The following is a 24,372-nucleotide window of genomic DNA, read 5'->3' on the forward strand; positions in this document are numbered from 1 at the left end:
TTTGTGTGTTTTTTATTTTATCAGGCTTAACTGGCGAAGGCTAAATAAATCGATGAATTGAGCGGGATTCCGCGAGACGTGGTCGTTGAGTAGAATGGCTTTACAACCTTTCACAAACGAGCAATTGAATTACCTGAAGTTTACCTTCGTCGTGCTCAATGAAATCCCCAGGGCATTACGCCAAGCTTTCAAACAGATGTGGAACAATACTTTCGCGTCACTGCCCGGTTTCCAGCCATGGGATGACTCTAATGCAGTCCGTAACTTGTTCTTAAGTACTGAGGGTGGAGTAACTAAGGTCCCCACACATCTCTCCTATGATGAATGGGATTGTACAGCCCTGTTCCAGGCCACCATCTATGCACGGTCCTTTGCTTTGCCAGACAGCAAAGGCCATCACAGGATACTCCATGAGTTATACTTGAAGCCCTGTAAGTTACCACGTGGTACTTTCCATTCTTCTGTGGTTAGCCCCACTGGAAATAAAGCAGAAACCTTTGCATTGGCGATGGATCAGCTTCGAATGTTGAGAAATTCACTCTGTCATTTAAATAAATCCGAATTGGACAAAAAAACATTTGATCAATATGTTCAACTCGCTAAAGACGCGATCAAAGTCCTGGGAGTTAGCACTAGCCCCATTGATGCTGTTGGAAGTTTGACTGAGTCTGACTTTCCTACCGAGAAAGTTCGGAAGTTAGAAGATGACGTCAGAACAGAGCTTCAAAAAGAAAACGAGTTCCTTAGAGAAGTTAAGAATGACTTGCAGCTTATACAGAAATCTCATCAGGAAGGCACTGAAGACGTAAGGAAAACAATCAAATCTACAAATGCTGCCACCCAAGAAAAGATTGAAACCAAGTTTGCCGAGTTTCAAGCTCAAAGCAGAATTGTCAGGGAAGATGTTAAAGATGAGCTACAAAACCTACAGCGATCGCAAAAACAAGACACCGAGTACCTGAAAGAGGCAATCGCTGCTAGTCAAGGAAGGATTGTTGAGAATATTGCCGAGTTAAGCCAAGATGTGAAAGACCTAAGGGAGAGGCAAATTCCAGGTAAATGACAGCTGATCTGATCACAATTTGAACCACGCGTTTTCAGGGTTCAATTTGACGATTTGGTGATGATTAATACCTTTTTTCACATCACTCACGATTTAGTGTCCTTCACAGACGTCTTCTTTCCTTGGCACATAATGCCAAGAGAAAACAAGTTTAGTTACGAGGCAAAAGGGAACTGCGTGAAAAAATACTCAGAATTTCATTTCTCAACATTTTACGTTTTTATATACACTTTCATAAGACAGTAATACTGCATCATCTAATTCATCCATTTCTATGGCGTTTGTCAGCGCAAGAACGAGGGTGACCTGTGAAAAAGAGACCGGAACTCACATGAAGTCTGGATTTTAAGTTCATTTCAATCTTTACTACTGAATAACGCATTTGCGCCACATGTTAAATGATTAAATGTGCATAAAATGAACAAACATAAAATCTACTAGACTGATGCCTCTTCCATGCTAATGCCATCACAAGCTACAGAATGGAGCACAGTTGAGTGTTATCTATTGTTCGGTTTTGAGTTTTCTTTTTCTTTTCTTTGTACCAATACAAATTTTAAGTGCATACTAAATTATCATGTCAAAGGCGCTTCTTTAATTATATTTTTTGCCTAAAACAAACCTTCCTTGTAGGATTTATACCATGCGCTTTACGACTTCATCTTCCTCCCAACTTTACTGGCCGTGGCAAAGAATGTGAAGAGATTATTGGTCACGTGACTTCGGAGTCGACCCGTATCGTATCACTCTGGGGGTCACCAGGGTTTGGAAAGACGTCTACCGCAATCGTAGTGGGTCACCAGCTTCAAAATCGCGGGCTACCTGTCTACTTTATCTCACTGCGTGGGCTTAAGTCAAAAGGTGATTTAACCTCAAAGCTACTCAGCCACTTTCGAACCGGAGAATCGGAAAATCAGAATTTGACACCTGCCGATGAAATTGGTTTCATTTTTAAAAGGCTATCGGATCCATGCGTGTTGATTCTCGATAATGCCGATGATTTGCTTGAATGTGGCGAGCCAAATGTAAAAGAGGAGACTGTGAATCTGCTGAAAGATATTCTCAACCGTAGCGAAAAGGTCAAATTTCTTTTAACCACTCGGGAGTCAATGGCCTATTTGGATATGTCCCTACATGGACACAAGTCCATCAGAATAGGAGAACTCGACAACTCATCCTCAAAAGAGTTAGTGGAAAAGCTTCTTCCAAATTTGAGCGCTTCTGACCCAACAAAAATCGTGCAAATATGTGGGAAAGTGCCCTTAGCTATATGGTTGTTGTGTAAGTCGCTCCCCGAGGATTCCGCCCAATGTAGTGCAGATCTTGATGACTTAATGCGGACAAAAAATAACTCACTCGAATTGCTGGACAACCCAGAATTTACCAGTGATGCTAGACTTAAAACCCTATTTGAATCGTCTTTCCAGAGACTTTCTTCGCAGGACCAAGAAGCACTGGTGTCCTTGAGTGTTCTTCCAGATAAATTTGATCTTAAGATTGCCACAGCTGTTTTAGGACTAACGAGGTTCACCGAAACCAAGAAAGTTTTGGGAAGACTGCAAGGGAGGGCTCTCCTGGATAAAATCTCCAGTTCGGATAAATTCTCCATTCACAAACTCTTACAGTCATTTGCAAGAGACAAGGGTGAACATATCATGAAAGAAACAATTCTGAACGCAAACACTCGCTTTTTATCATTCTACATTGGATTTGTTGAGAAACTTAATGAGATGTTCCTCACAGGACACTCCATGAAAGCATTGATCGAGTTCTTCGACGATGAAAGAAGCATTGTCCAAAGTTTGATAGATGGTTGTTCAGATTGCAAGATAGCGGACAGAGTTTTTCAAGTTTTGGCAAAAGCCGAGTTTTTTCTTGATACTGCTTTTTTCCACAACGAACCTAATTTTGACAAGATTTTTCAATCGGCAATAGAGGCAGCTAGCCAGCTTGGACGAACTGTTCTCCACAGACAACTACTTCAGTCCAAAGCGTTCTTCTATATGACCTGGGGAGGGAGTGAAAAAACAAAGCTGTTGCTTTCGGAGGCCAGTAAACTTCAAAGTTCAACGGCTACCATTTGTCCTGAAGAGAAAGGCAAACACTTGTGCTACTCTGGCATCTATCAGCTTGTGGTAGGAAAGACGGAAGACGGAGTAAGAAGTTTACAAGAAGCTATTTCCCTTCTCAACAAAACTGCTGAACACAAAGTTCTGAGACTTATGATATTTCAAATCCTCGCTATTTTCTATCGATGCGCAAAAAGCGATTACGAGATGTCAGCCACGTTCTATGACAGAGCGGTGCAAGAATGCAGAGAAGCAGGAGACATGCATTTATTAGTAATTCCGGACAATGATGGAGAGGCAAGTTATGGGAATGAAGACAGAGTACCCTCAAGTTCAGAAAGTCTTGGAAACGAACCAGTTCAAGTTGCAGTGACCTATCTTGTGGGCAAAGCTATTGCAAAAATATCTTCAGCCAAAATCATTGAGTTCTCAACCAAGTTACTGTTCGGAATGCTCCAAGGCACTGAGTCAACCAATGAAATGACCAAACCGGGCTGGTTTAAATTTGAAGAAAACACCATTAGCATGCTGAGAAACTTGGATAATTATCAGGAAGGTTTATCACTAACTCAGAAACTTATCACCTATCATCTAAGTTCACTACAAAAAAGGACAACAGACGAAGAACACGACAGCTCAAGTATGCACAAGGAGGCTCTAGCAAAGTGGTATTCGCTTCGAGGACAAAATCAACATTGCCTGCGTCTCTTCTCAGAAGCTGTCAGTTCAAAACAACATGCTCTAACCATCATCTTGGAACTCTTCGGTGAAGAAAATAGGAAGACCGCCCATGCACATTGCGAATTAGGGTTATCAAAATACGCACTAGGAGATTATAACGCAGCTGCCGAGTCCTACAAGCGTGCACTCGACATCGAAATTCAATTGCTTGGAGAAGAACACCAGGAGACTGCTAACATTTACAATCAGCTGGGGCTTACCCAATATGCACTTGGAGATTACACCTCAGCCGCTGGATCACACAAGCGAGCACTTAACATCAGAAAAAAGGTATTGGGTGAAGAACATGAGAAGACTGCTAAGAGCTACCAGTACCTGGGGGTTACCCAATATGCACTTAAAGATTACACCTCAGCCGCTGAGTCACACAAGCGAGCACTTAACATCAGACGAAAGGTATTGGGTGAAGAACATGAGAAGACTGCTGACAGCTACCATAATCTGGGGGTTACCCAATATGCACTTAGAGATTACACCTCAACCGCTGAGTCACACAAGCGAGCACTTAACATCAGACGAAAGGTATTGGGTGAAGAACATGAAAAGACTGCTGACAGCTACCATAATCTGGGGGTTACCCAATATGCACTTAAAGATTACACCTCAGCCGCTGAGTCACACAAGCGAGCACTTAACATCACAGAAAAGGTATTGGGTGAAGAACATGAGGTGACCGCTCATAGCTACTATAACCTGGGGGTTACCCAATATGCACTTAAAGATTACACCTCAGCCGCTGAGTCACACAAGCGAGCACTTAACATCACAGAAAAGGTATTGGGTGAAGAACATGAGGTGACCGCTCATAGCTACTATAACCTGGGGGTTACCCAATATGCACTTAAAGATTACAGGTCAGCCGCTGAGTCACACAAGCGAGCACTTAACATCAGACAAAAGGTATTGGGTGAAGAACATGAAAAGATTGCTGACAGCTACAAAAAGCTAGGAGCTACCCAATATGCACTTAAAGATTACACCTCAGCCGCTGAGTCAAACAAGCGAGCACTTAATATCAGAGAAAAGGTATTGGGTGAAGAACATGAGGTGACCGCTAATTGCTACTATAACCTGGGGGTTACCCAATATGCACTTAAAGATTACACCTCAGCCGCTGAGTCACACAAGCGAGCACTTAACATCAGACAAAAGGTATTGGGTGAAGAACATGAGAAGACCGCTAATAGCTACCATAGGCTGGGGGTTACCCAATATGCACTTAAAGATTACACCTCAGCCGCTGAGTCACATAAGCGAGCACTTAACATCAGACAAAAGGTAGTTGCCGATGAAACCATTGAAGACTCGTCGATCGTAAATGGAGAATCATATGTGTCGAGAGCTGCGCGTACCTCTGGAAATATTGGTAATGATGTGGCAAACAAGCGGGTTTCTGCTTTTATTTAAAACAACATGCCGCAGCGGCCGAGAACCGTTTTCTTTACACCGTCTCAATCAGCGACTGCTCGTTCCGTTTTCGACGCTTTTTCGGCGCTGAACATTGAATTTACAGACATACAATGCCTCCAACGAAAACTTAATGGGAAAGTCTTCGTGACTTTCAAGTCTGAGACCGCCAAATAAAGGTTTTTAAGCTTCAATTCTCTAAAACTTGGTTCAGAAAACTACGCCCTACAAGATGTTGACAAACCGTTAACATTTCTCACCATCTACGACGCGCCCTTTGAACTATCAGATTTGGCGATAATTAAACGCCTAGCACCTTACTGTGAGGTGTTACACTACCGGAGAGGTAAGCATTCTTATGCTCCCGCTATTTACAATGGCTTTCGATACTACCGTGTTCGGGTTTTTAAACCTATCCCGAGTTTCCTGAGATTTGGAAAGTTTCAGATCTTCCTGCGACATAATGGCCAAGTTCCCACTTGCCGCAAATGTAATTGTTCTGGACACTTTGCTAATGGCTGCCCCAACAAGATTTGCTTCAATTGCGAAGGCATTGGCCACGAGGCGTCAGAGTGTGAACGCCCCGTTCTATGCTGTATTTGTAAAGAGAAAGGCCACTTGGGGATCAATTGTGATTACTCTTGGGTCTTTCCACTCACTCGCTGTGCCGAAACCGATGAAACGGATGAAGTAAACATTGATGTATCAGACGACCATGGTTCTATTGACGAAAATGCTCCACTTGCTTCTGTTCTTCTTTCACCAAAACGATCTTCTGAAAATTTTCTTCTGCCAAATCCGCCCGTCAACGAAGAACTTGCTGAGAATTTGCCTCCCGTCTCCCCCCCGCCTGACGACTTCAATGAAACTAATCAATCTTCTCAACTGGAACAACCTTCTCAACTTGAACATTTCAACGAGACTCAACCACCCTCTCAACCTGAACAGTCCGAGAAACATTCTAAACCAGAAAAACCTTCGCAACACTCTCAACCTGAACAGCAACACTCTCAACCCGAACTGCCCTCGCACAATCTCTCCGAACAATCTTCTCAACCGTCATCCGTCTTTTCTGATTCCCCGATTCTGGATCCTCATGGTTTCATTGCTCACAAATCCATCAAGCCGTCATCCCGTCGCACACCTGCTCGCTTGCCTGATCTGTCCCTTGCCTGCATTCGTAAACCTACTACAACTACACTCACCACCGGAAGGCCACGCTCATCGATACGATACCTGTTCCTACCACAGCTTCATTTACCCTTGAAACCGAAAATGACATGGAAACCACCCACGATCTCAAAAGAAAATCATCCGATGTATCTCCAAGTCGAAAGGAAACTACCCCCACGGAAAAGAAAAAAGGAAAAAATAGACACTCTAAAAAGTCCAAGTAAGTTTTTACTTTTTTAAGTGAGTCTTTTTTCCAAGTTATTTCAAAGTCTTAACTATTAATGCAAGGGGGCTAGCAAACCCCCTTACCTACAATTTCTTGTTTGATTTGATCGAGAAGTCCAACTGTGATGTCTGTTTTGTACAAGAAACGTTAATTCATTCTGAATCTACTATCAAATCTCTATCCTGTGGATGGCTGGGCCGTAGTTTTTGGTCCCCTACCTCCGGGAAACAGGGTGGTGTCGTTACCTTGATTTCTTCGAAATGCTCAAACGAAATCGTATCTTGGAAGAAGGACTCACAAGGTCGCATTGTCAGTGTTTTGATCAGGTGCAACGACTTTGATATTAATCTAGTCAATATCTACGCTCCTACCAATCCTACCGAACGGAAAAGTTTTTTTGTTTCGATTCATGAATTTTTCATTCCCTCCTCTGCGACCATCATCGGAGGAGATTTTAATTGTTACGACAACGCTCTCGATAAATTTGGTGGGAATATCTCTATACACAAAGACTACGAATCTTTAAAAAGTGATTTCGCGCTTTCAGATGTTTGGCGAAATTTGCATACAAGATCAAGAGAATTTACGTGGTTTAATTCCACACGGTCAATTGGGAGTAGACTTGACAAGTTTTTAATTTCGAAAGATTTATTATCACCCAACGTTAAGTGTGACATTCGCCCTATTTCGATATCCGACCACGATTTTGTTTTTCTTACCTTTGATATTCCCACCGTTGTAAAACGCGGTCCAGGCGTTTGTTGTTTTAACGACTCTCTTTTGAACGATAAGGATTTTTGCGCTACTATAGAGAAACTAATCGATGATCATGTACGTTTTTTATCTTGTTTTCCGTGTCTCCAAGATTGGTGGGAGTTTTTAAAACAGTCTATTAAAGAAGAAACGATCTCCTTTTCCCGTAAAAAGCGAAGACAATTGCAAAGAGACCAGGTAATTTTGACGAACAAATTGATCCGTCTTCGTCAACGTTTAGTTGACGGAGAAAATTCCGTTATCCCTTTAATTTCTGACACCGAATGTCGTTTGAAAGCCCTTCGAACTAAACAAGTCGAAGGAATCATTATTCGTAGTAGAGCAGAATGGCTAGAGGAAGGCGAACGCCCCAGTCGGTACTTTTTTAATTTACAAAGAATTAAAGCTCAACGATCCCACATCTCTTCGGTTTATGATTCTTCCGGTGTCGAAGTCTCCTCCCAAGAAGAGATTGAAAAAGTTCATATCGATTTCTACACTCAGCTCTTTTCCGAAGAACCGATAGATGCTGCTCTTCAAGAAGATCTTTTATCCTCTCTATCACGGAAATTAACTTTTGATCAGGCGTCATCTTGTGAAGGCGAGATCACGCTTGACGAACTTACTCTCGCTATGAAAAATATGAATAGGAATAAATCGCCTGGCCCTGATGGCCTTTCGGTTGAATTCTACGCTAGATTTTGGGATCGTTTAGCTCCACTTTTATGTCAAGTCTTAAATGCATGCTACCAAGCCGGAGAGATGTGTGATTCCATGAAGATGAGCAACACACGCGTTATTTTTAAGAAAGGAGATCGTAAGAATCTGAAAAATTGGCGTCCGATTTCCCTCTTAAACGTTGATTATAAGTTATGCTCAAAAGTTCTCTCTCTTCGACTCTCTGAAGTTCTGGAATATATCGTTGACCCTGATCAAACTTGTTCTGTGCCCGGACTCAAAATTACTTCAAACTTACATTTACTTAGAGATATCTTAGATTACATCGACCGCACGAATGAAACCGGCATTTTGCTCAGTTTAGATCAAGAGAGAGCCTTCGATCGCGTTAATCGTACCTTTCTGCAAAGCCTCTTACCCCGTTTTGGTTTTGGCCCGTCTTTTTGTTTTTGGATCAACACTTTATATAATGGGGTCAATATGCGTGTTATTGTTAATGAATGGCTAACCGATGCGATTCCTTTGTCTCGTGGGGTAAGACAGGGGGATTCCCTCTCTCCCCTGCTCTATGTTTTGTGCGTTGAAACTCTCGCATGCAAAATCCGAAATAATCCTAAAATCGAAGGCTTTCTCCTTCCGGGCGCACATGGTCTCTGCTATAAAGTTGGAAATTATGCTGACGATACGACCTGCATAGTGAAATTTTATCGCTCGCTGCAAGTTCTATTCAACATGATTAATATTTACGAGCGTGGCTCTGGAGCACGCCTTAATCTCACCAAAACAGAGGCCACTTGGTTGGGGGCGTGGCGTAAGCGCGACGACCAACCACTTGGCCTCAAATGGGTGACAAAAATTAAAATTCTAGGTGTTGTTTTCGGCCGCGATACTGAATTAGATAACTGGCAGCCAAAACTAGAGAAATTAGAAAAACATCTAAATTTATGGAAATCCCGCTCTCTTTCTCTTGTCGGCCGATCACTCATCGTTAACACCCTCGGAATTAGCAAGCTCCTATATCTCTCTACAGTTTTGTGTGTCCCAAAATGGGTAATTTCTAAGGTGAACGCTTTAATCTGGCCATTTGTCTGGAGTTGTCGAATTGAAACGGTGAGCCGAGCGACCTGCCACCAATCTCTTAGCAGTGGCGGTCTCGGCATTTTGAATTTCCTGATCAAAGGTAAATCTCTTAAATTAGCCTCAGTAATTTCTAATCTAGATGATCGCGAATCAAAATCCTTTTTATTTGGCCAGATATTTTCTAGGCTCTAGGCTTGCCTCCTGTCGCTCGGAGTGGAGCTCTCTTCGAGATAACTCCACCCCGCGTACACAGATCTTGACGCCCTATTATGAGAATGTTCTCTCGGCGCTCACCACTCTACGTGGGATTCTCTCCCGCACGGAGTGGTGCGATTTTGAATTTTCTTCCAAGAAATGTTATCAAACTCTCTTGAAGGAAACTCCATATCTCCAATTCTTCATCGCTTTTGGACTCCCTTCCTTCCGATTGACTTTAATCTTGACAAATTTTGGAATTTAGTGCGAGATGACTTTTCTGAAAATTATAAGAACGACATACTCTGGAAAATTGTACTTCGCGCTATTAAGGTCCGCGATTCTCTAAAGAATTGGGGATATATCGACTCAGATAAGTGCGCCTTCTGTTCCCGTAAAGAAACTATAGATCACTGTTTTCTCAATTGCCCCCGTATGAAATCTGTATGGACCCACTTTTCCCCTGTTATCTCCTCTATCCTTGGAACTAGATTTCTCCCATCCTGTACCTATGTTTTCTTTTTTCGTTGGACCCCCGCTAGTCCAAAACAGAATCGTATTGCCCGCTTTCTAATTAAGATAATTCTGTACAGCATCTGGAAATTTCGAAATAAATCTACCTTCCACAATGGGAATGACCCCCCTGAGGGTATAATTCGCTATGCCCTCAGCGAGACCAAAAACAGAATTGCGTGCGACTACTTCCGACTCTCGTTATCTAACTTTAGAAAAGCTTGGGAGTCCCCATCAATCTGTACAATTGATGGGGACTCCTATAGAATACTTTTGCAAATAGATTACCTTAAGCTTTAGTTAACATTTGATTAAATCAACTTGGAATTATTTAAAACTTAGAATTACCATTAAACAATCCTAGAGTTATATTAATATTAGTCTACGTTAGCCCTTGCCATACCAATATTATAGATAAAGCTTATTTTAATATTAGTTTACCTTAAGCTTCAGTTAACATTTGATTAAATCAACTTGGAATTATTTACAACTTAGAATTAGCATTAAACAATCCTAGAGTTACATTAATATTAGTCTACGTTAGCCCTAGCCATACCAATATTATAGATTAAGCTTATATTAATATTAGTCCTAACTATTTTAGAATTATTTATAACCTTACATTAATATTAGTAATATTTAATACTCGTAGATAATTAAGAACTCTTAAACTTTGGAACTTTGGAATGTTTATTAATAATTAGTTGGGGCCAAGCCCACGTGCGTTAGCACTTTTATTTTGTAACTTATGTGGTTTGTTATGAATAAACCCTTTTCAAAACTTAAATTGGGCGAAGAACATGAGAAGACTGCTGACAGCTACTATAACCTGGGTGTTACCCAATTTACACTTGGAGATTACACCTCAGCCGCAGAGTCACACAAGCGAGCACTTAATATCAGACAAAAGGTATTGGGTGAAGAACATGAGAGGACTGCTAACAGCTACTATAGGCTGTGGCTTGCCCAATATGTACTTAAAGATTACAACTCAGCCGCAGAGTCACACAAGCGAGCACTTAACATCAGACAAAAGGTATTGGGCGAGGAAAATGAGGAGACCGCTGATAGCTACCATAGCCTGGGGGCTACCCAGCATACACTTGGAGACCGCACCTCAGCCCCTGAGGTAGACCAGGGAGCACTTAACATGAGACAAAAGGTATTGGGCGAAGAATATAAAAAGGCCGTTAACAGCCACTATAATCTGGGGGCTACCCAATATATACCTAATATGTAAAAAAATTAAGTAGGTTGATAAATCCGTGTGGGGATTTTTCGATTTTCTTACTGTTTGCCTTGCAATTTTTCTGTCAAGTTTACCGATTTAACCTAAACCGATTCGTTTTAAGTAGAAGGCCATCGCGGAAGATGCACCTAGATAAACGAAATTCTCTCACACGATATTTAAGGTTAATATCTTGGAAGTCTTTGGACCAAATTTTAAGGTAATCCGTAGAATCTACAGACCCTATTAATTCATTCAAAGAAGGCACATTGGCGTATACATGAATTAGGTTTTTTTTTCTCACATCTCATGAGACTCTAAGCAAATACATATTTTGCGGGTAACTATCCAACGGTTATTAAGGCACCCGTGACAGACCTTAAGGGTTCTTTGGCTCAGTTCTGCCGTTAAAGACCAGAATCAGAAATCCGGTTTGGTTTTTCCTGTGCAGGAAAATGTACAATAGGCGCCACAAGGCAATTTTTAATTGGCGTTCAGTGATGTGGTGGACTTAGCCTAGGAACGAGGTTGAATTTTGGCATCGACTGTTTCAGGCTTGAAGTGCTGTGCCGCAAATAAGCGATAACCAGGCTTTTCACAGTTTACACTTATCTTCCGAATGAACTTTTGGCGAACAAAACAACCACACTTTCCTGACAAAAAAGGCTTTTGGAAGCTACTGCCACATATCTTTAATTTCCATAAGTCAAAAAACTTGCGGTCTATAGCATGCCTTTGGTGGTGTATCGTTCAGAGGGAGAAAAGTTCATAAGTTTGTTATCAGATGTGAGCGGGAGAAAACCTTGTAAGCAAAGATCATTGCGTTCAAATACATATATTTATTGAGCGACTGTTGGGATAAAGTAGACATAGGAATGGAAAATGGAGAAATTTGGCTCGTGCATGCAGAGAAAGATTTGAATTGCAGCGTCATTATGTGAGGACTTTTGCAACCAGAAGTTTAATAAACGTAGGATTTTACTTAGTATTGGTTTTGTAGGAAGCCTGAGGTATGAGTTTATCATTCTGCAGAGTTGGATGGTTACCATCATTCTGGACTTCTCCGAGAAACGGTGTAAGTCACAAAGTGACTCATTCCTTGTCTGTTGACTTTGCTGTAGTACTTACACTAGTCCCCGCATTTCATCTGGCGATTTTAGTATTTCCATTTTGTCATGGCATCAATTTGTTCCTAAGTCTTAATCTCCACTAACTCTCCATGATAACAAACAATGAAAGGTACTCAACAGCGATTTTGCTTAAAACATCAAGGCCTTCAATTCGTTCACTCTGAACCGTATATCCGGTCAGATTATAGGTCCGTGTAGCCTCTTGTTTCAACTGGCTTACGTACCCCGCAGTAAAACTTGATGGTAAATGATCGAGTGTGAGCAGCGAAGATTGGCTAAACCACGAGCCTTTATCCGTTTCGGTGAGATTCTTTGGCCATTCCACTTCGAATTTCTTTACCTCGTGTGCTGACAGCCAGACTTTATTTTTTACTTTCGCCTGGACTCTTGGATCCTTGGACCCTTCTCCTTTTATCTTTCTGCATTCACATTATAGTTTTAACGTAGACAGATAGCAAAGATCTCCACATGCACCCGATATCAGGAGATGTTTACGCAATTAAAATTCAAGGAACAGGATGTTTTACCGCAAGAAACCCTACGGGAGTCATTTATGTTGACGTGTTATAATTGCCTATTCACACTTTGGCGGGAAAACGAATTCAGTTTGAAAATACGTTTTCCTAAATAATTCGCGAGCGTTTCAATATTTTACACTAATTTCTCTTGGAAACTATTCTTAAATTATTAATGATTAGTTTGGTATAAAAATGAAAAAATTGGTTTTCGAAGGTGAACCGCATACTTAACATATCTTAGTATCTTAATTTCTTCAAAAACCCTTTTTTTCTGACCCGTGATCCAATCCGTAATCCGATCCTGGGTTTGTCGACGACGCTCAAATTCAACCACGCTTCGGCCGGCGATACAAAATTTTTGTCAGGAAGTAACGATAATCAAAACAAGAAGTTTCCCGGACGTTGGCAATCCAACTAAAAGTTTTCAAAAGGTTCTCCTTCCATTCGCTGTTATGATTGGTTCACAGAATATTATCGCTAGTTGATTGGATTCTCGGGAGAAGATTAACTCCTTTCTTAAAGCATGGTCGTTAGGTTTCTACTTGCGGCAGGATCGTCAGTAGTGGGTAAAGATGAGCCGATATGGGTTTCCCATCGATACGATACCGAGTAAGGCATTGATATACTTTTCTTCGTTATCGATACCGATACTGTGACGCCATGGAGCTAAATAGTAAGTCACGTGATTTGATTGACGAAATTTAAACCGTATTAGGGACGTACTTAAGTCGATCCTCGTGTTCGTCAACTTTTGTAGTGCTCACACGCCACTACTTAGACTGGTACAATGCGGTGCTCATTGCCCAATCTCGAGCCCAAAGTCTTCTCGGCTCCTCGCCAGTGGTTAGTTGTTGGTGTGATACAGGGCGCGGGCAGGTCACGTGCAATAACGAAAGCAAAGATACATTTTGCTAGTACCCTAACCCTAACCTAAAGTTTGTATGAAAGCGATCATAGCAGTAATGAACCCTCCTTCTACATCGAACGCAAACATGGCGTCCAATTTGAATCGTCACTGTTTTGGACTCACCAGCCTCGTCTTCACGTGGAAACACAAAAGGATTACTACATGTGTGAGAGGCTTGTGAGTCCAGAACAATGGCAACTCAAATTACACGCCATACTTGCATTCGGTGTATGTAGCAGTGGAACTGAGGCCTGAAAGAATTCAGGCCCATGCGGGATTTGGTTCATTACTGCGAGGATCGCTTACACATATTTCATGAAACCGCAGAACCGTTCATGATTTTGGTACAGTTTTGTTACTTGAGGCAGAAATTCTAAAATGTATGACTTTGTTTTTCGATAAATAAAGGCTGATAGTCTCTAAAGAAACTATCATATTTGTTTTTCAATGTACACTTCAGACACTTGAAACCCATCTGAAAACGAAACGTCTGCGCGTACGCTAGAGACCCGCGGTATGAAACGCGGGCTCAGACGCGCGCTTATTTAAACTCAATAAATTTTTCGGGAAATAAACAGCCATTACAAAAGTTTAAAAAATAAGGAAGCTGCTAAAAAGATAAGGTTTTAATTCTCATTTTTGAAAAGAAGAAAAGAATTTTAAAAAATTGAGGGGTGTACAAATTGTAAAAAAATTGTTCTCGCGCCGAAAAACGGTCTTTTGGGCAAAGTTCCAATACGGTTGCGAACTGGCTCAATTTGAGGCAACGTTTACAGTGACGTGTAGGCTTTTTCTGATCACTTTTTCCTCCGTTCATGTAAAATGTTGGTTCGTCGGTAAAACAAGGAACAGTAAAGAAGCTTTTTACGGCACTTTTAAGCCCTTGCCACTTGGTTTGGCAAGAGCTGTGAACTTCCCTGAAGAAACTCTAGTTTGTTTACATCATCTTCGAACGATCGAAAAGCAAGATAGTCGCTGCTCATCGCCGTTTTCCGACCAACATTCCAATTAACTAAAGTTATTCCCGTAACCCTTTTCGAAATTTTAGACATTAAGGGAAGAAAGAAAGCGAGATATTAATGAGGGACCACGTAGTGTGACGCCTGTGAAATAAAATTTTAACAAAGTGACGAAGGAGACTGAGGTGTGGCGAAAACAGATGGATTTCATTGTGAACTATGTTGACTCAAAATCATACATTTGGTTTTGTTTTGATTTAAATCTAGGAAAGTGGCTCTTTAGGATTGGGAAAATTACGAAAAAAGAAGCCATTTATTTTTTAACCAAAGTTAAATATCTATCATTGCAAAACGAATTGCTATTAATTTTACATAGGTAAACTTCCACTATTTTAATTAAGCTAATATTGGAGAGAGGGAATTTTTCTCTCATTAATATCTTGCAATATTTCCATTATTTCCTGTGTTGTCAAAATAGCTTAGTTAAGTTTTCATAACATTAGATTATTTTGGAATTTACTTTTGTGTCTGTTATATTATCACCATTCAAATTCAAGACAGATACCAGTAATTTTGATCAATCTTTTACCTTAAACCAATTGTCAAAACCAACTCAGATCAACCCATCCTTATCTCCCACCCCCCATCACATCAATCAAAATATTCAGTTCAAAATTTTTTAACTCAAAAAAACTTTTTTTGGCTCTCTATACCTAACTTCTTCCATTCCTTTTACCACCTACTTTTAATACTAACCAACATCTTACTCATCTCCATCATTCCTTTTCCTCTGACTATGAATATCTCATCTTGTTTCATTTTAACCTTCCTTCTTATTATTATTATAAATTTTTGTACTGCCTTGAAGTGGCTGCATTGCAAATTGAATATAAAAATAATGAATAAACAAATTTGTCAAAGACATCTTTCAAAAAAAACCAAACAAACAAGCAAAAAGGGCTTTCCAATTTTCTGGAGACTAAAGATTCCTTTATGGAGTCCTTTACAATGAAAATCTTTCCTTTTCCTTTTTTTTCTTTTCTTGTGTATCTTTTTGTCTTTTTATGTTGTATTTCTTCATTTTCATTTTTATTTCCAGTGTAATTTAAGTTAAGAAAATTTGACCCACTATTTGCAGGTCAAAGGAATACCTTGTAGATATGAAAGAAAATAAAATAAAAGTGTGAAAGTGTGGACCCTCAATGTTAGTGCCCAATTGAACTACTGATAGTTTTAATTTTAATGCTGCCTTATGACTGGCATAACTGCCTTGCAGTTTGTAGGTCCCTCTGTGCAAATTCTCTATTGAACGTACAACTAACATTTTATTTTCATCATTTCACACTTTTGCACTAAAGAATGCATTCTTCTTCTCTACGATTGGCCAAATACCACATAGAAAACAAAATTTATTCATACCTCTTTCTAATAACATCAACGAAAGAAGAAGATAGAAGGAAGAAGAACAACAACAACTCGGAGATGGGGGGACTGAATTTTATTCGACTTTCTCGAATATTATCGGATCACGACCGGTGCATACAGTGGGGTAAGGATCAGAACCTGCTTGTGACGTCGGTAAAATGTCCTCGAGCTGGGCGCGGCAATGAACTTCGCTGGATGCGACGTGCTTCATCGCGAGACGGGTACGAGTGGCGATGTTCAAAAAAGGGTTGCTATGGAATGGCTTCAATGCGCCGGAATTCACCGGTGCGCACACACAGGGTATCGAAAATACATGGTGGGGATTCAAGCGAGGTTTGCCCCAAACAGGAACATCCAAAGGACTTTTCGATGGCTACCTACAAGAATATATGTGGCGTCAGCACTACGGAAACGATCCCTTTGGAAACATTATCGAACATATCGCCCAACTTTGTGAAGTCCAGAAAGACTAGATACAAAGGTTTCTTTGCATCGCTGTATGCACCGGCCTTCACGAACAATTTTCATCACTAGGACACGAAAGGATAATGAAAGAATCAACCAAAACCACAAGAACAGGTAAGACACAACATTTATTTAAACTTTGCATTGACAAACTTCAAAGCCTGACCGTAGACTTAATGTTGTTTTCCGGCCAATTTTACGCTTTCAAAGCGAAACTGGACATTCAGTTATATTTCAAAATTAAAAACCTCTGGAAAATTACTTGAGTTTTCCGTTTTGCACAGCCAAAACGCGCCAAATTTACCCTGTTTCAAAAAAGACTTAGAAAAAAAATCCAAATTTTGAAAACAAAGACTACTAGTCTCTGCGGAGTTCTATTGTTATCACTATTGTTTTAATTGAACAAAGACTGAATGCATAATTAATATATGAGGTTATATGGTACTCTTGCCGCAAGCAAATAAACATTTCCCAAAAATAATACGTTCAATTTACAGAAGTTATTTTCAAAGAGCGTCCTTACATTCCAGTCTGAAATGCAAAATATATCCAGGAATGCACAGTTTAAACTGCGCCGACATTTCATCGATCGAACGATCGAAAAGCTCGCCAACGACAACATCAACATGCTCACGTCACGCATGCGCAAACGTTTTTCATCCCTGTCCACGAGGCTGCGAAGGAACCGTCCAGCTTGGATTAGGTTGAACTGTGTGCGCTATCTAATCGAAGCTATACAAGGCTCCTCGATTCTCAAAAGGAACTTTAATTAACTACAGTGTGAGAGGTATGCTAAAATATCTGATCAAGCTGTACTACTTTAAATACGATACAATCCGCCCAGTGGCTAAGCGGAAACACAAAATTATTCAAATGTGCCGAGGAAAAATACTACGTAGCTCGCAAAATATCTGCGTTTATTATCCAATTACACCTAGACGAGTACAAATAACGCCATAGACGAGTACAAATTTGTATTTTGACTCGCCCTACGGGCTCGTCAAAATACGGCACAACTCGTAAAAATACTCGGCGATACTACACAATAAAACGTGTAATAAGATACATGTATTAGATGTCAAACCATCAATTAAGGTTGTATGTATCGACGATGCACAGGATACATTTACGTTCAGTGCATGAAAGATGAGGAAGCGAAGGAGATTTATTTATATTTAATATCTTTGATTTTTGAGCGATTTCACTTTGCATGCAAATATGTAACAACATTGAAATGGTCGCATCGGTATTTTATTCACAAAGGGCTCTCCCAGCAAGACGCTGAAGGATATGAAACATTTCAATGCCCTCAGTAAACTTTTTCAATGTGTTTTGAGGATACAACAAAGGGACTTCTATATCGAAACTGATCACTTAATAAGGCGGTTTTCAACTGAACAGACAGTGTTATAAATAGAAAAAAAACAAAGGGATTATCCAACTATAACAGCTCCGTGACCACGTTTTAATGTTTTGGCATTTATCCTGCCTCAGGGTTACTGAGAGGAAAGAATTTGTCAACAAAAGTGCAAAGGAACAAGACCACAGATCGAAAGTATCTTTCTGCTTGGATTTTAAAAGTTCTAAAATGTGCTATTTGATCGAGGCTTCTCGTTTTTCAGGAGAATTCGAAGTACTGTTGCTATGATACGAGTAGTCTCCCTCGCAGCCGTTTTTAGTCTCGTCACGCAACGCTCCTCCCCACAAACGGCTGTTCACATTCGAACAATATTCCTTTCCCTTTGTTGTCTTTGCACCAATGAGATCACTGACATCGTTTCTTATGTGACCAATCAGAGCACAAGTTATTCCCGCGTTTTCAAATTCTGCATTTCATCATTGTTTCTTGCTGGAGGAAACGCTGAAGAAGGTTTTGCAAAGTGATGGTTGTTTTATTTGTTCCACTTCAGTTGAGACAAAAGAAAAAATTTATGTTTTTGGAAAAAGTTCTTTTGATTTTCCGGCGAATATTAGTTCCTCTCTGGATGTGAATGTGAGCTGCTATTCTGCGACTAGCGAGTTGTCAGTTTGTAAAGCTTGCTACCGACAATTGATCAAGTTCAAAAAGGCCTCTGTTCATCTTGAAGAGCTCAAAGATAAATTGAAGGGAATCGTCAAGGATCGAAAACTTCCCAGAAAGAAGCGCTTATTAAGCGTTGAGAGCGACGGTGGAGAAATCCAAGCTTCGAGCCGTGGGAAATCCTCGAAATGTTTACAATTCGATCCTATCAATACGACTTGTACCTCTAATGCTACAGCCAATTCTAATATTTCTACCACGATCAGCCAACAGGGACGTTATATTCCGGCAAGATTTCCTATTGGTTCTATTGGTGTATTGATTTAGATGCCCCAAAATTATATCATTGGATAAACAAACACAAGAAAAACATGCTCAGGGGTATCAGAGCTAGATAAACAGAGTAAACAAAACATTTTTGTTTTGTTGCCTCGTGGGAGATTGAATTCTGTAGTCCATAGAGACTGAGAATTCACACTGTCTATTCAGTATGCCATTGCAGTGTTAAGTAGTCTATGAATAGTCTGGAACAACACAAATGTACAATATATGAGAGCCTAGTGACAAGTATGTGCCAATGATGACAAACTGTTACAGCCAAAAAATGTCAAAACAGGACCCTGAAAAAGTCTGTTAGCCCAGATTTTAACCCAAGAAGTACGCAGGTGCTGCAACTGCTGATATAAATGAGGTTGATATAAATGTCTTCATACGAATCTGATCTATTCAAAAGTCTGAAAGATTTGCAATCTCACTGAATAGTGACTAATAGCAGTCTAAAATTTTTGCTCAATATGCAAGCAGAATACAATTTGATACCAGCAGCAGCACCAATGAAGAGATTCAATTTTCAAAGAATCAGTTGATCAATATAACCCATGGAATCTTTCATAGCATTCTTAATCAAACTTCAGACCATTATCATAAATTATTTTTCTCTATTACATGTACATGTATACAGTAATTTCTTCACAAGTGAAATGTAACTAATCTCAAACAGATGTTCCATCTTTTGTGACTTCACATGACAATACTTTCATATGATGGACGATCCTCGCAGTAGATAGCGCTATTTGAGCAATAGCGAAATTCAGACCTGAAAAAAATCAGGCCTGTACGGGACTCGAACCACTGACCTCTGCGATACTAGTGCAGCGCTCTAACCAATTGAGCTAACAAGCCAACTGAGAGCAGGCCGTTAAGTTGATTCGTAATGAACCCGTGAAAGTGATAAATGAGATAGAATAAATATATGAAAATCATATATTTTGAACTGCGGTATTTGATACGTATGATGGACGATCCTCGCAGTAGATAGCGCTATTTGAGCAATTGGTTAGAGCGCTGCACTAGTATCGCAGAGGTCAGTGGTTCGAGTCCCGTACAGGCCTGATTTTTTTCAGGTCTGAATTTCGCTATTGCTCAAATAGCGCTATCTACTGCGAGGATCGTCCATCATACGTATCAAATACCGCAGTTCAAAATATATGATTTTCATATATTTATTCTATCTCATTTATCACTTTCACGGGTTCATTACGAATCAACTTAACGGCCTGCTCTCAGTTGGCTTGTTAGCTCAATTGGTTAGAGCGCTGCACTAGTATCGCAGAGGTCAGTGGTTCGAGTCCCGTACAGGCCTGATTTTTTTTCAGGTCTGAATTTCGCTATTGCTCAAATAGCGCTATCTACTGCGAGGATCGTCCATCATACGTATCAAATACCGCAGTTCAAAATATATGATTTTCATATATTTATTCTATCTCATTTATCACTTTCACGGGTTCACTACGAATCAACTTAACGGCCTGCTCTCAGTTGGCTTGTTAGCTCAATTGGTTAGAGCGCTGCACTAGTATCGCAGAGGTCAGTGGTTCGAGTCCCGTACAGGCCTGATTTTTTTCAGGTCTGAATTTCGCTATTGCTCAAATAGCGCTATCTACTGCGAGGATCGTCCATCATACGTATCAAATACCGCAGTTCAAAATATATGATTTTCATATATTTATTCTATCTCACAATACTTTCAATTGCTATGATAGAGTATGAGTAGCACACAATTAATTTTTTGTCACTAATCAGACAATGAAATTGACCAGTAATCTGATTTAAAAATATGATGAATTTATTAGATCACTAATTTTCTTACCACAATGTAGTTGGAGAGCCAAAGAAGCTGTACTGTTCTCCCCAACCCCCTCCCCCACAGTGATTTCCACCACTCTGTGTTCTGTTTTTGTTATTGTCAAACTTTTATGCCCTGCCCTTTGGCCCTCTTTCTTTAAGTCGTTAAATCTGCCTCTGCCCAGTACATGATACAGTTAAGTCAAACACGTTAATGTCACTTATTAGTAATCAGTGATCCAATGCCATATTCTCAACAGTTGCCAATACTACTGGTGGCATTACATCATCATTGCATGAATCATTGGCATTTTCCTCTTCCAATGCTGAGCTTTCTAGGTGTGACAATGACATATTGTCCACAATGAAAGACTTCATATGGGCATCGATATGGTTTAACATAACTCCATGGTAAAAAACATATGCAACACTTTGGTGGCCATCCCTTCCTTCCCTACTAGTTTCCTGAACATAGGCCTCCACATTCTTGGAGGGTCCAAAATGTATGACTCTATAAAGACTTCAGCAATCAACGCCCATTCCAAAGACTATTGTTGCTATTAGTAGCTGGATGGTACCATTGTCAGACTGAAAGGATTCCAAAATGTTATGCTTATTGGCTTCAGGAGTGCAGGAATGCAACATTTCAACAAGCACATGTTTTGAATCATTTCCAATAAACATTAAAGTAAAACATTAATGGTAGCATAAAGTAAACCACATTATTTTATAGTCTGGCAATAAATAATAGTTCTTTCTGTTTTTTCCTGACTCTGTTTCAGTTCATCCGTAAGCCAGCCAAAATAGAATTCCAGTTCCATGTCCTTATCCATATAATGCACAACATAAGCAATATTTGATTTATTTTGACTTTCCTTAATTTCTACTGCATTTTTCATGTCCAGAAGGTTAAAGACTCACAGACTGCTTCGATTTAATTATCTTGTGATGTTCCCCAACACATCAAAAGGAAAATAGACAGCATTAATCTATAATGAAATTTCTAATAATAGTAATATAATAATGAAAAATTTATTAATTTTAATAATTTAATAATAATAATAATACTAATGTCATTCAGTGCTAAGGAACATGCAGAAAGCTGTAGTCTCTAGCTTCTTTAACATTGCCAGGACTTTCAAGGTCCTATCGGACTGAGTTCTTCAAACGACATTAGCTTCAAGCATAGGTTTTTAATCGGTTGATGGGACATTTTTCTCCAATTTAGGGTCTAGGGGTCTACCAACTTAGAACTTTTAGGTTTTATTTGTGTCGGGACAGGTCCTGTCAGACTAAGTTCCCTAAACGACGTTAGTTTCAAGCATAGTTTTAATAGGTTGATGGGACATTTACTTCCTTTTAGGGTCTAGGGATATAAAATTTTAAAAAGTTTAGCTTTTATCTATGTAGTAGTGACAATCAAATAGGCAACACCATGGCACCCAATATCAATTTTAATGGTAATCTGGAGCATTCAGAAGTGTATACTATGATGATAATGTCTTGTATTTAGACACAATATTTTTACAGGTGATCATATGTAATATAACACAGACAGAATAAAATAACGATATCCAAAATAAGACCACAGTGTAATACTAATACTGACTAAACTATTTCCATTTTCTATTTACAATATTTACATTCTTATTTTCCTTTCCTTTATACTGCTTAATTTAAAACATACATGTAACATAACATTTTGCTGCAGACTCGTTTTTATTTAAACACTCACCACAGTCTTACAACATGCGCTTCATCGACGGCAATGGCACAGAGTTTTTTGGAATACACAGAGTTCGTCAGCATAAATCTCCAGCGTTCGTTCTTTAACCACGCTTCAGGGGATTCGTAAACTAAGGAATATTCGCCGCTTTCAACACGAGTGTGTTTACCATCCTAAAGTGAACTTATGTTACCTGCTTTTAGCCCTAGCTCCCTCAAATGGGACACTTGGTCGTTCATAAGGCTTTCCCCAATGGTGAGATAACGGCGACGATATGACCAGGCTCTTGTGAGGTAAGATCAAACATGAGTGGTAGTACTTCATACAGGAGAGATTTCCCGAAACCAGTTGGAAGATTGACAAATACATCCTTTCTTTCCTCGAATATTTTCCTAATTCCAGTTTTTTGCTGCGCATTTAAACTAGGAATTCGAAATGTGTATTACTAACAACATCAAACGCTTCTTCAAAGGACGCCATTTTGAAAGCTTTGAACTCGAAGATGAAACAAACAATATGATTGGTTAGACTACTTTGGCGCGCACAGTTCTCAACATATGTAACCTAAATAGTGATTGGTTTAAGTAGCGGAAAGGAATGTTGTTCGAATGTGAGCAGCCGCTTGTGGGGAGGAGCGTTGCGTGACGAGACTAAAAACGGCTGCGAGGGAGACTAGGCGAGAGGTGAGTGAAAATATTTGATCAAGCGGTATTAATTAAATGTGATGTAATCCTGTGGAGTGACTGATCGGAATTGCAAAATTAGTCAAATGTGCTGAGAAATTGTATTTCTGTGGCTTAGTCCAGGGGGACATCGAGGGAAATGAAAAACGTATCTTCTCTCCGTAAGCTTTTTGCATTCAATTTACTGAAATGGGCTTTATATTCAAACTTAATCATGGTTACGAGGGTGGTATTGGGGTTTATTAGAAACCACAAAACCGTAGGAAAAAAAATCATCCAAAACCGCAAAACTGCAAAAAAAAAAAAAGATCCATCAATCAATCAATCAAAACCGAAAACCGCATGCAAAACCGTTTTAACTGATAAATTTACACATCCCAGTCGATCCGATACAGAGATGACAAGTGGAGCACATAGAGTAAACTAAAATTATTTCATCACATTATTTGTGACTGCCATGGACTTGCCTAAAGCTCAGGTAGTGCGGCCTGCGATTGCGATGCATTGTTTTCAAACATTTCTAAAATGGCGGTCTTACCACGTGGTTGCGGCGTTTCGAAGAGGAAAGTTCAAGTCTATTTTTTCCCTAATACCGAGCTAAGCGGACCATAATAACTGGTAATTGGAAGATAAACCCTTCCTCGATAACTCAAGATTACTGATTCTTTAATATACAGTTTATATTTTTGTATTTTTGCTGTAAGAATGAGGGGACCTTTTCTCGGGGGTATAAACCATGTGAATCGCACCCCATTCTCTAACTTTTTTTTTGTATTATTCCTTACTTCCACTTGACCAAAAAGTGCACCTAATTATTTCTCACAGATAGGATTAATCATGGAATGTATCGCATCCCTCGCTATTTCTCCGAATTTTTGCTTGCAAAGTTAGATTGCTTGCTCGCGCGAAGTTCGTAATATAGCCTTACTATAGCGGAGAAACTGTAACAGATTTGAATAAAAATTGTTCATCCCCGACTTTACATAAGCAGCAGTGAGCAAAGGAACGCCGGCATTTTGGCAGTGCTGGGAATTCACCGGGTGAGACAGCACAGAAAGACAGCTCAAACGAACCAGCGGAAAGCAAGACCAGCTCAAAGTAATTTTTTCCCAGTGCAAGTACATTCAACCTCACTGGTGCGAAGGTCACATGGAATGAGCTCGAAGCGACATTTGAGTCAGAACGTACCGCGGTCGTAGGCTGCACACCACCTGGCTAAATCCCTCGTATCTTCGAATAACTGCTTAAATTGTAGGCTTTATTTCCGCCGCTCTCTCTCGAGTAGCCTT

General features: G+C 40.0%; 3 protein-coding genes and 1 pseudogene across 4 annotated transcripts in view; 3 read left to right on the forward strand and 1 right to left on the reverse strand.

Annotated features, from left to right (window-relative positions):
* The window catches only part of LOC148722817 (uncharacterized), a 63,783-nt gene extending 47,962 nt beyond the window's left edge, over nt 1-15,821 (forward strand). Inside the window, exons 2-4 of the mRNA XM_088734019.1 lie at nt 25-1,055; nt 1,697-5,153; nt 10,685-15,821. Coding sequence (XP_088590145.1) covers nt 95-1,055; nt 1,697-5,153; nt 10,685-11,138 — 4,872 coding nt within the window. The 5' untranslated portion in view covers nt 25-94 and the 3' untranslated portion in view covers nt 11,139-15,821. The remainder of the gene's footprint in view (nt 1-24; nt 1,056-1,696; nt 5,154-10,684) is intronic.
* The window catches only part of LOC148722819 (zinc metalloproteinase nas-14-like), a 68,855-nt pseudogene that overhangs the window by 14,793 nt on the left and 29,690 nt on the right, over nt 1-24,372 (reverse strand).
* LOC148722820 (uncharacterized) lies at nt 5,192-10,697 on the forward strand. Its single transcript, XM_088733263.1, has 2 exons — nt 5,192-5,250; nt 5,460-10,697. Exons 1-2 carry the CDS (start codon nt 5,192-5,194, stop codon nt 6,691-6,693), a joined length of 1,293 nt encoding a protein of 430 aa, XP_088589389.1. The 3' UTR covers nt 6,694-10,697.
* The window catches only part of LOC148722821 (uncharacterized), a 71,348-nt gene continuing 64,062 nt past the window's right edge, over nt 17,087-24,372 (forward strand). Inside the window, exon 1 of one of the 2 annotated variants that reach the window (XM_088734008.1) lies at nt 17,087-17,317. The gene's annotated coding sequence lies outside the window, so the exon portion shown is untranslated. The remainder of the gene's footprint in view (nt 17,318-24,372) is intronic. The other variant, XR_015991939.1, reaches the window with a different exon arrangement.

The sequence above is a fragment of the Stylophora pistillata genome, chromosome 9 (assembly GCF_964205215.1).
Source record: "Stylophora pistillata chromosome 9, jaStyPist1.2, whole genome shotgun sequence".
In the NCBI taxonomy this organism is placed as follows: Eukaryota; Metazoa; Cnidaria; class Anthozoa; order Scleractinia; family Pocilloporidae; genus Stylophora; species Stylophora pistillata.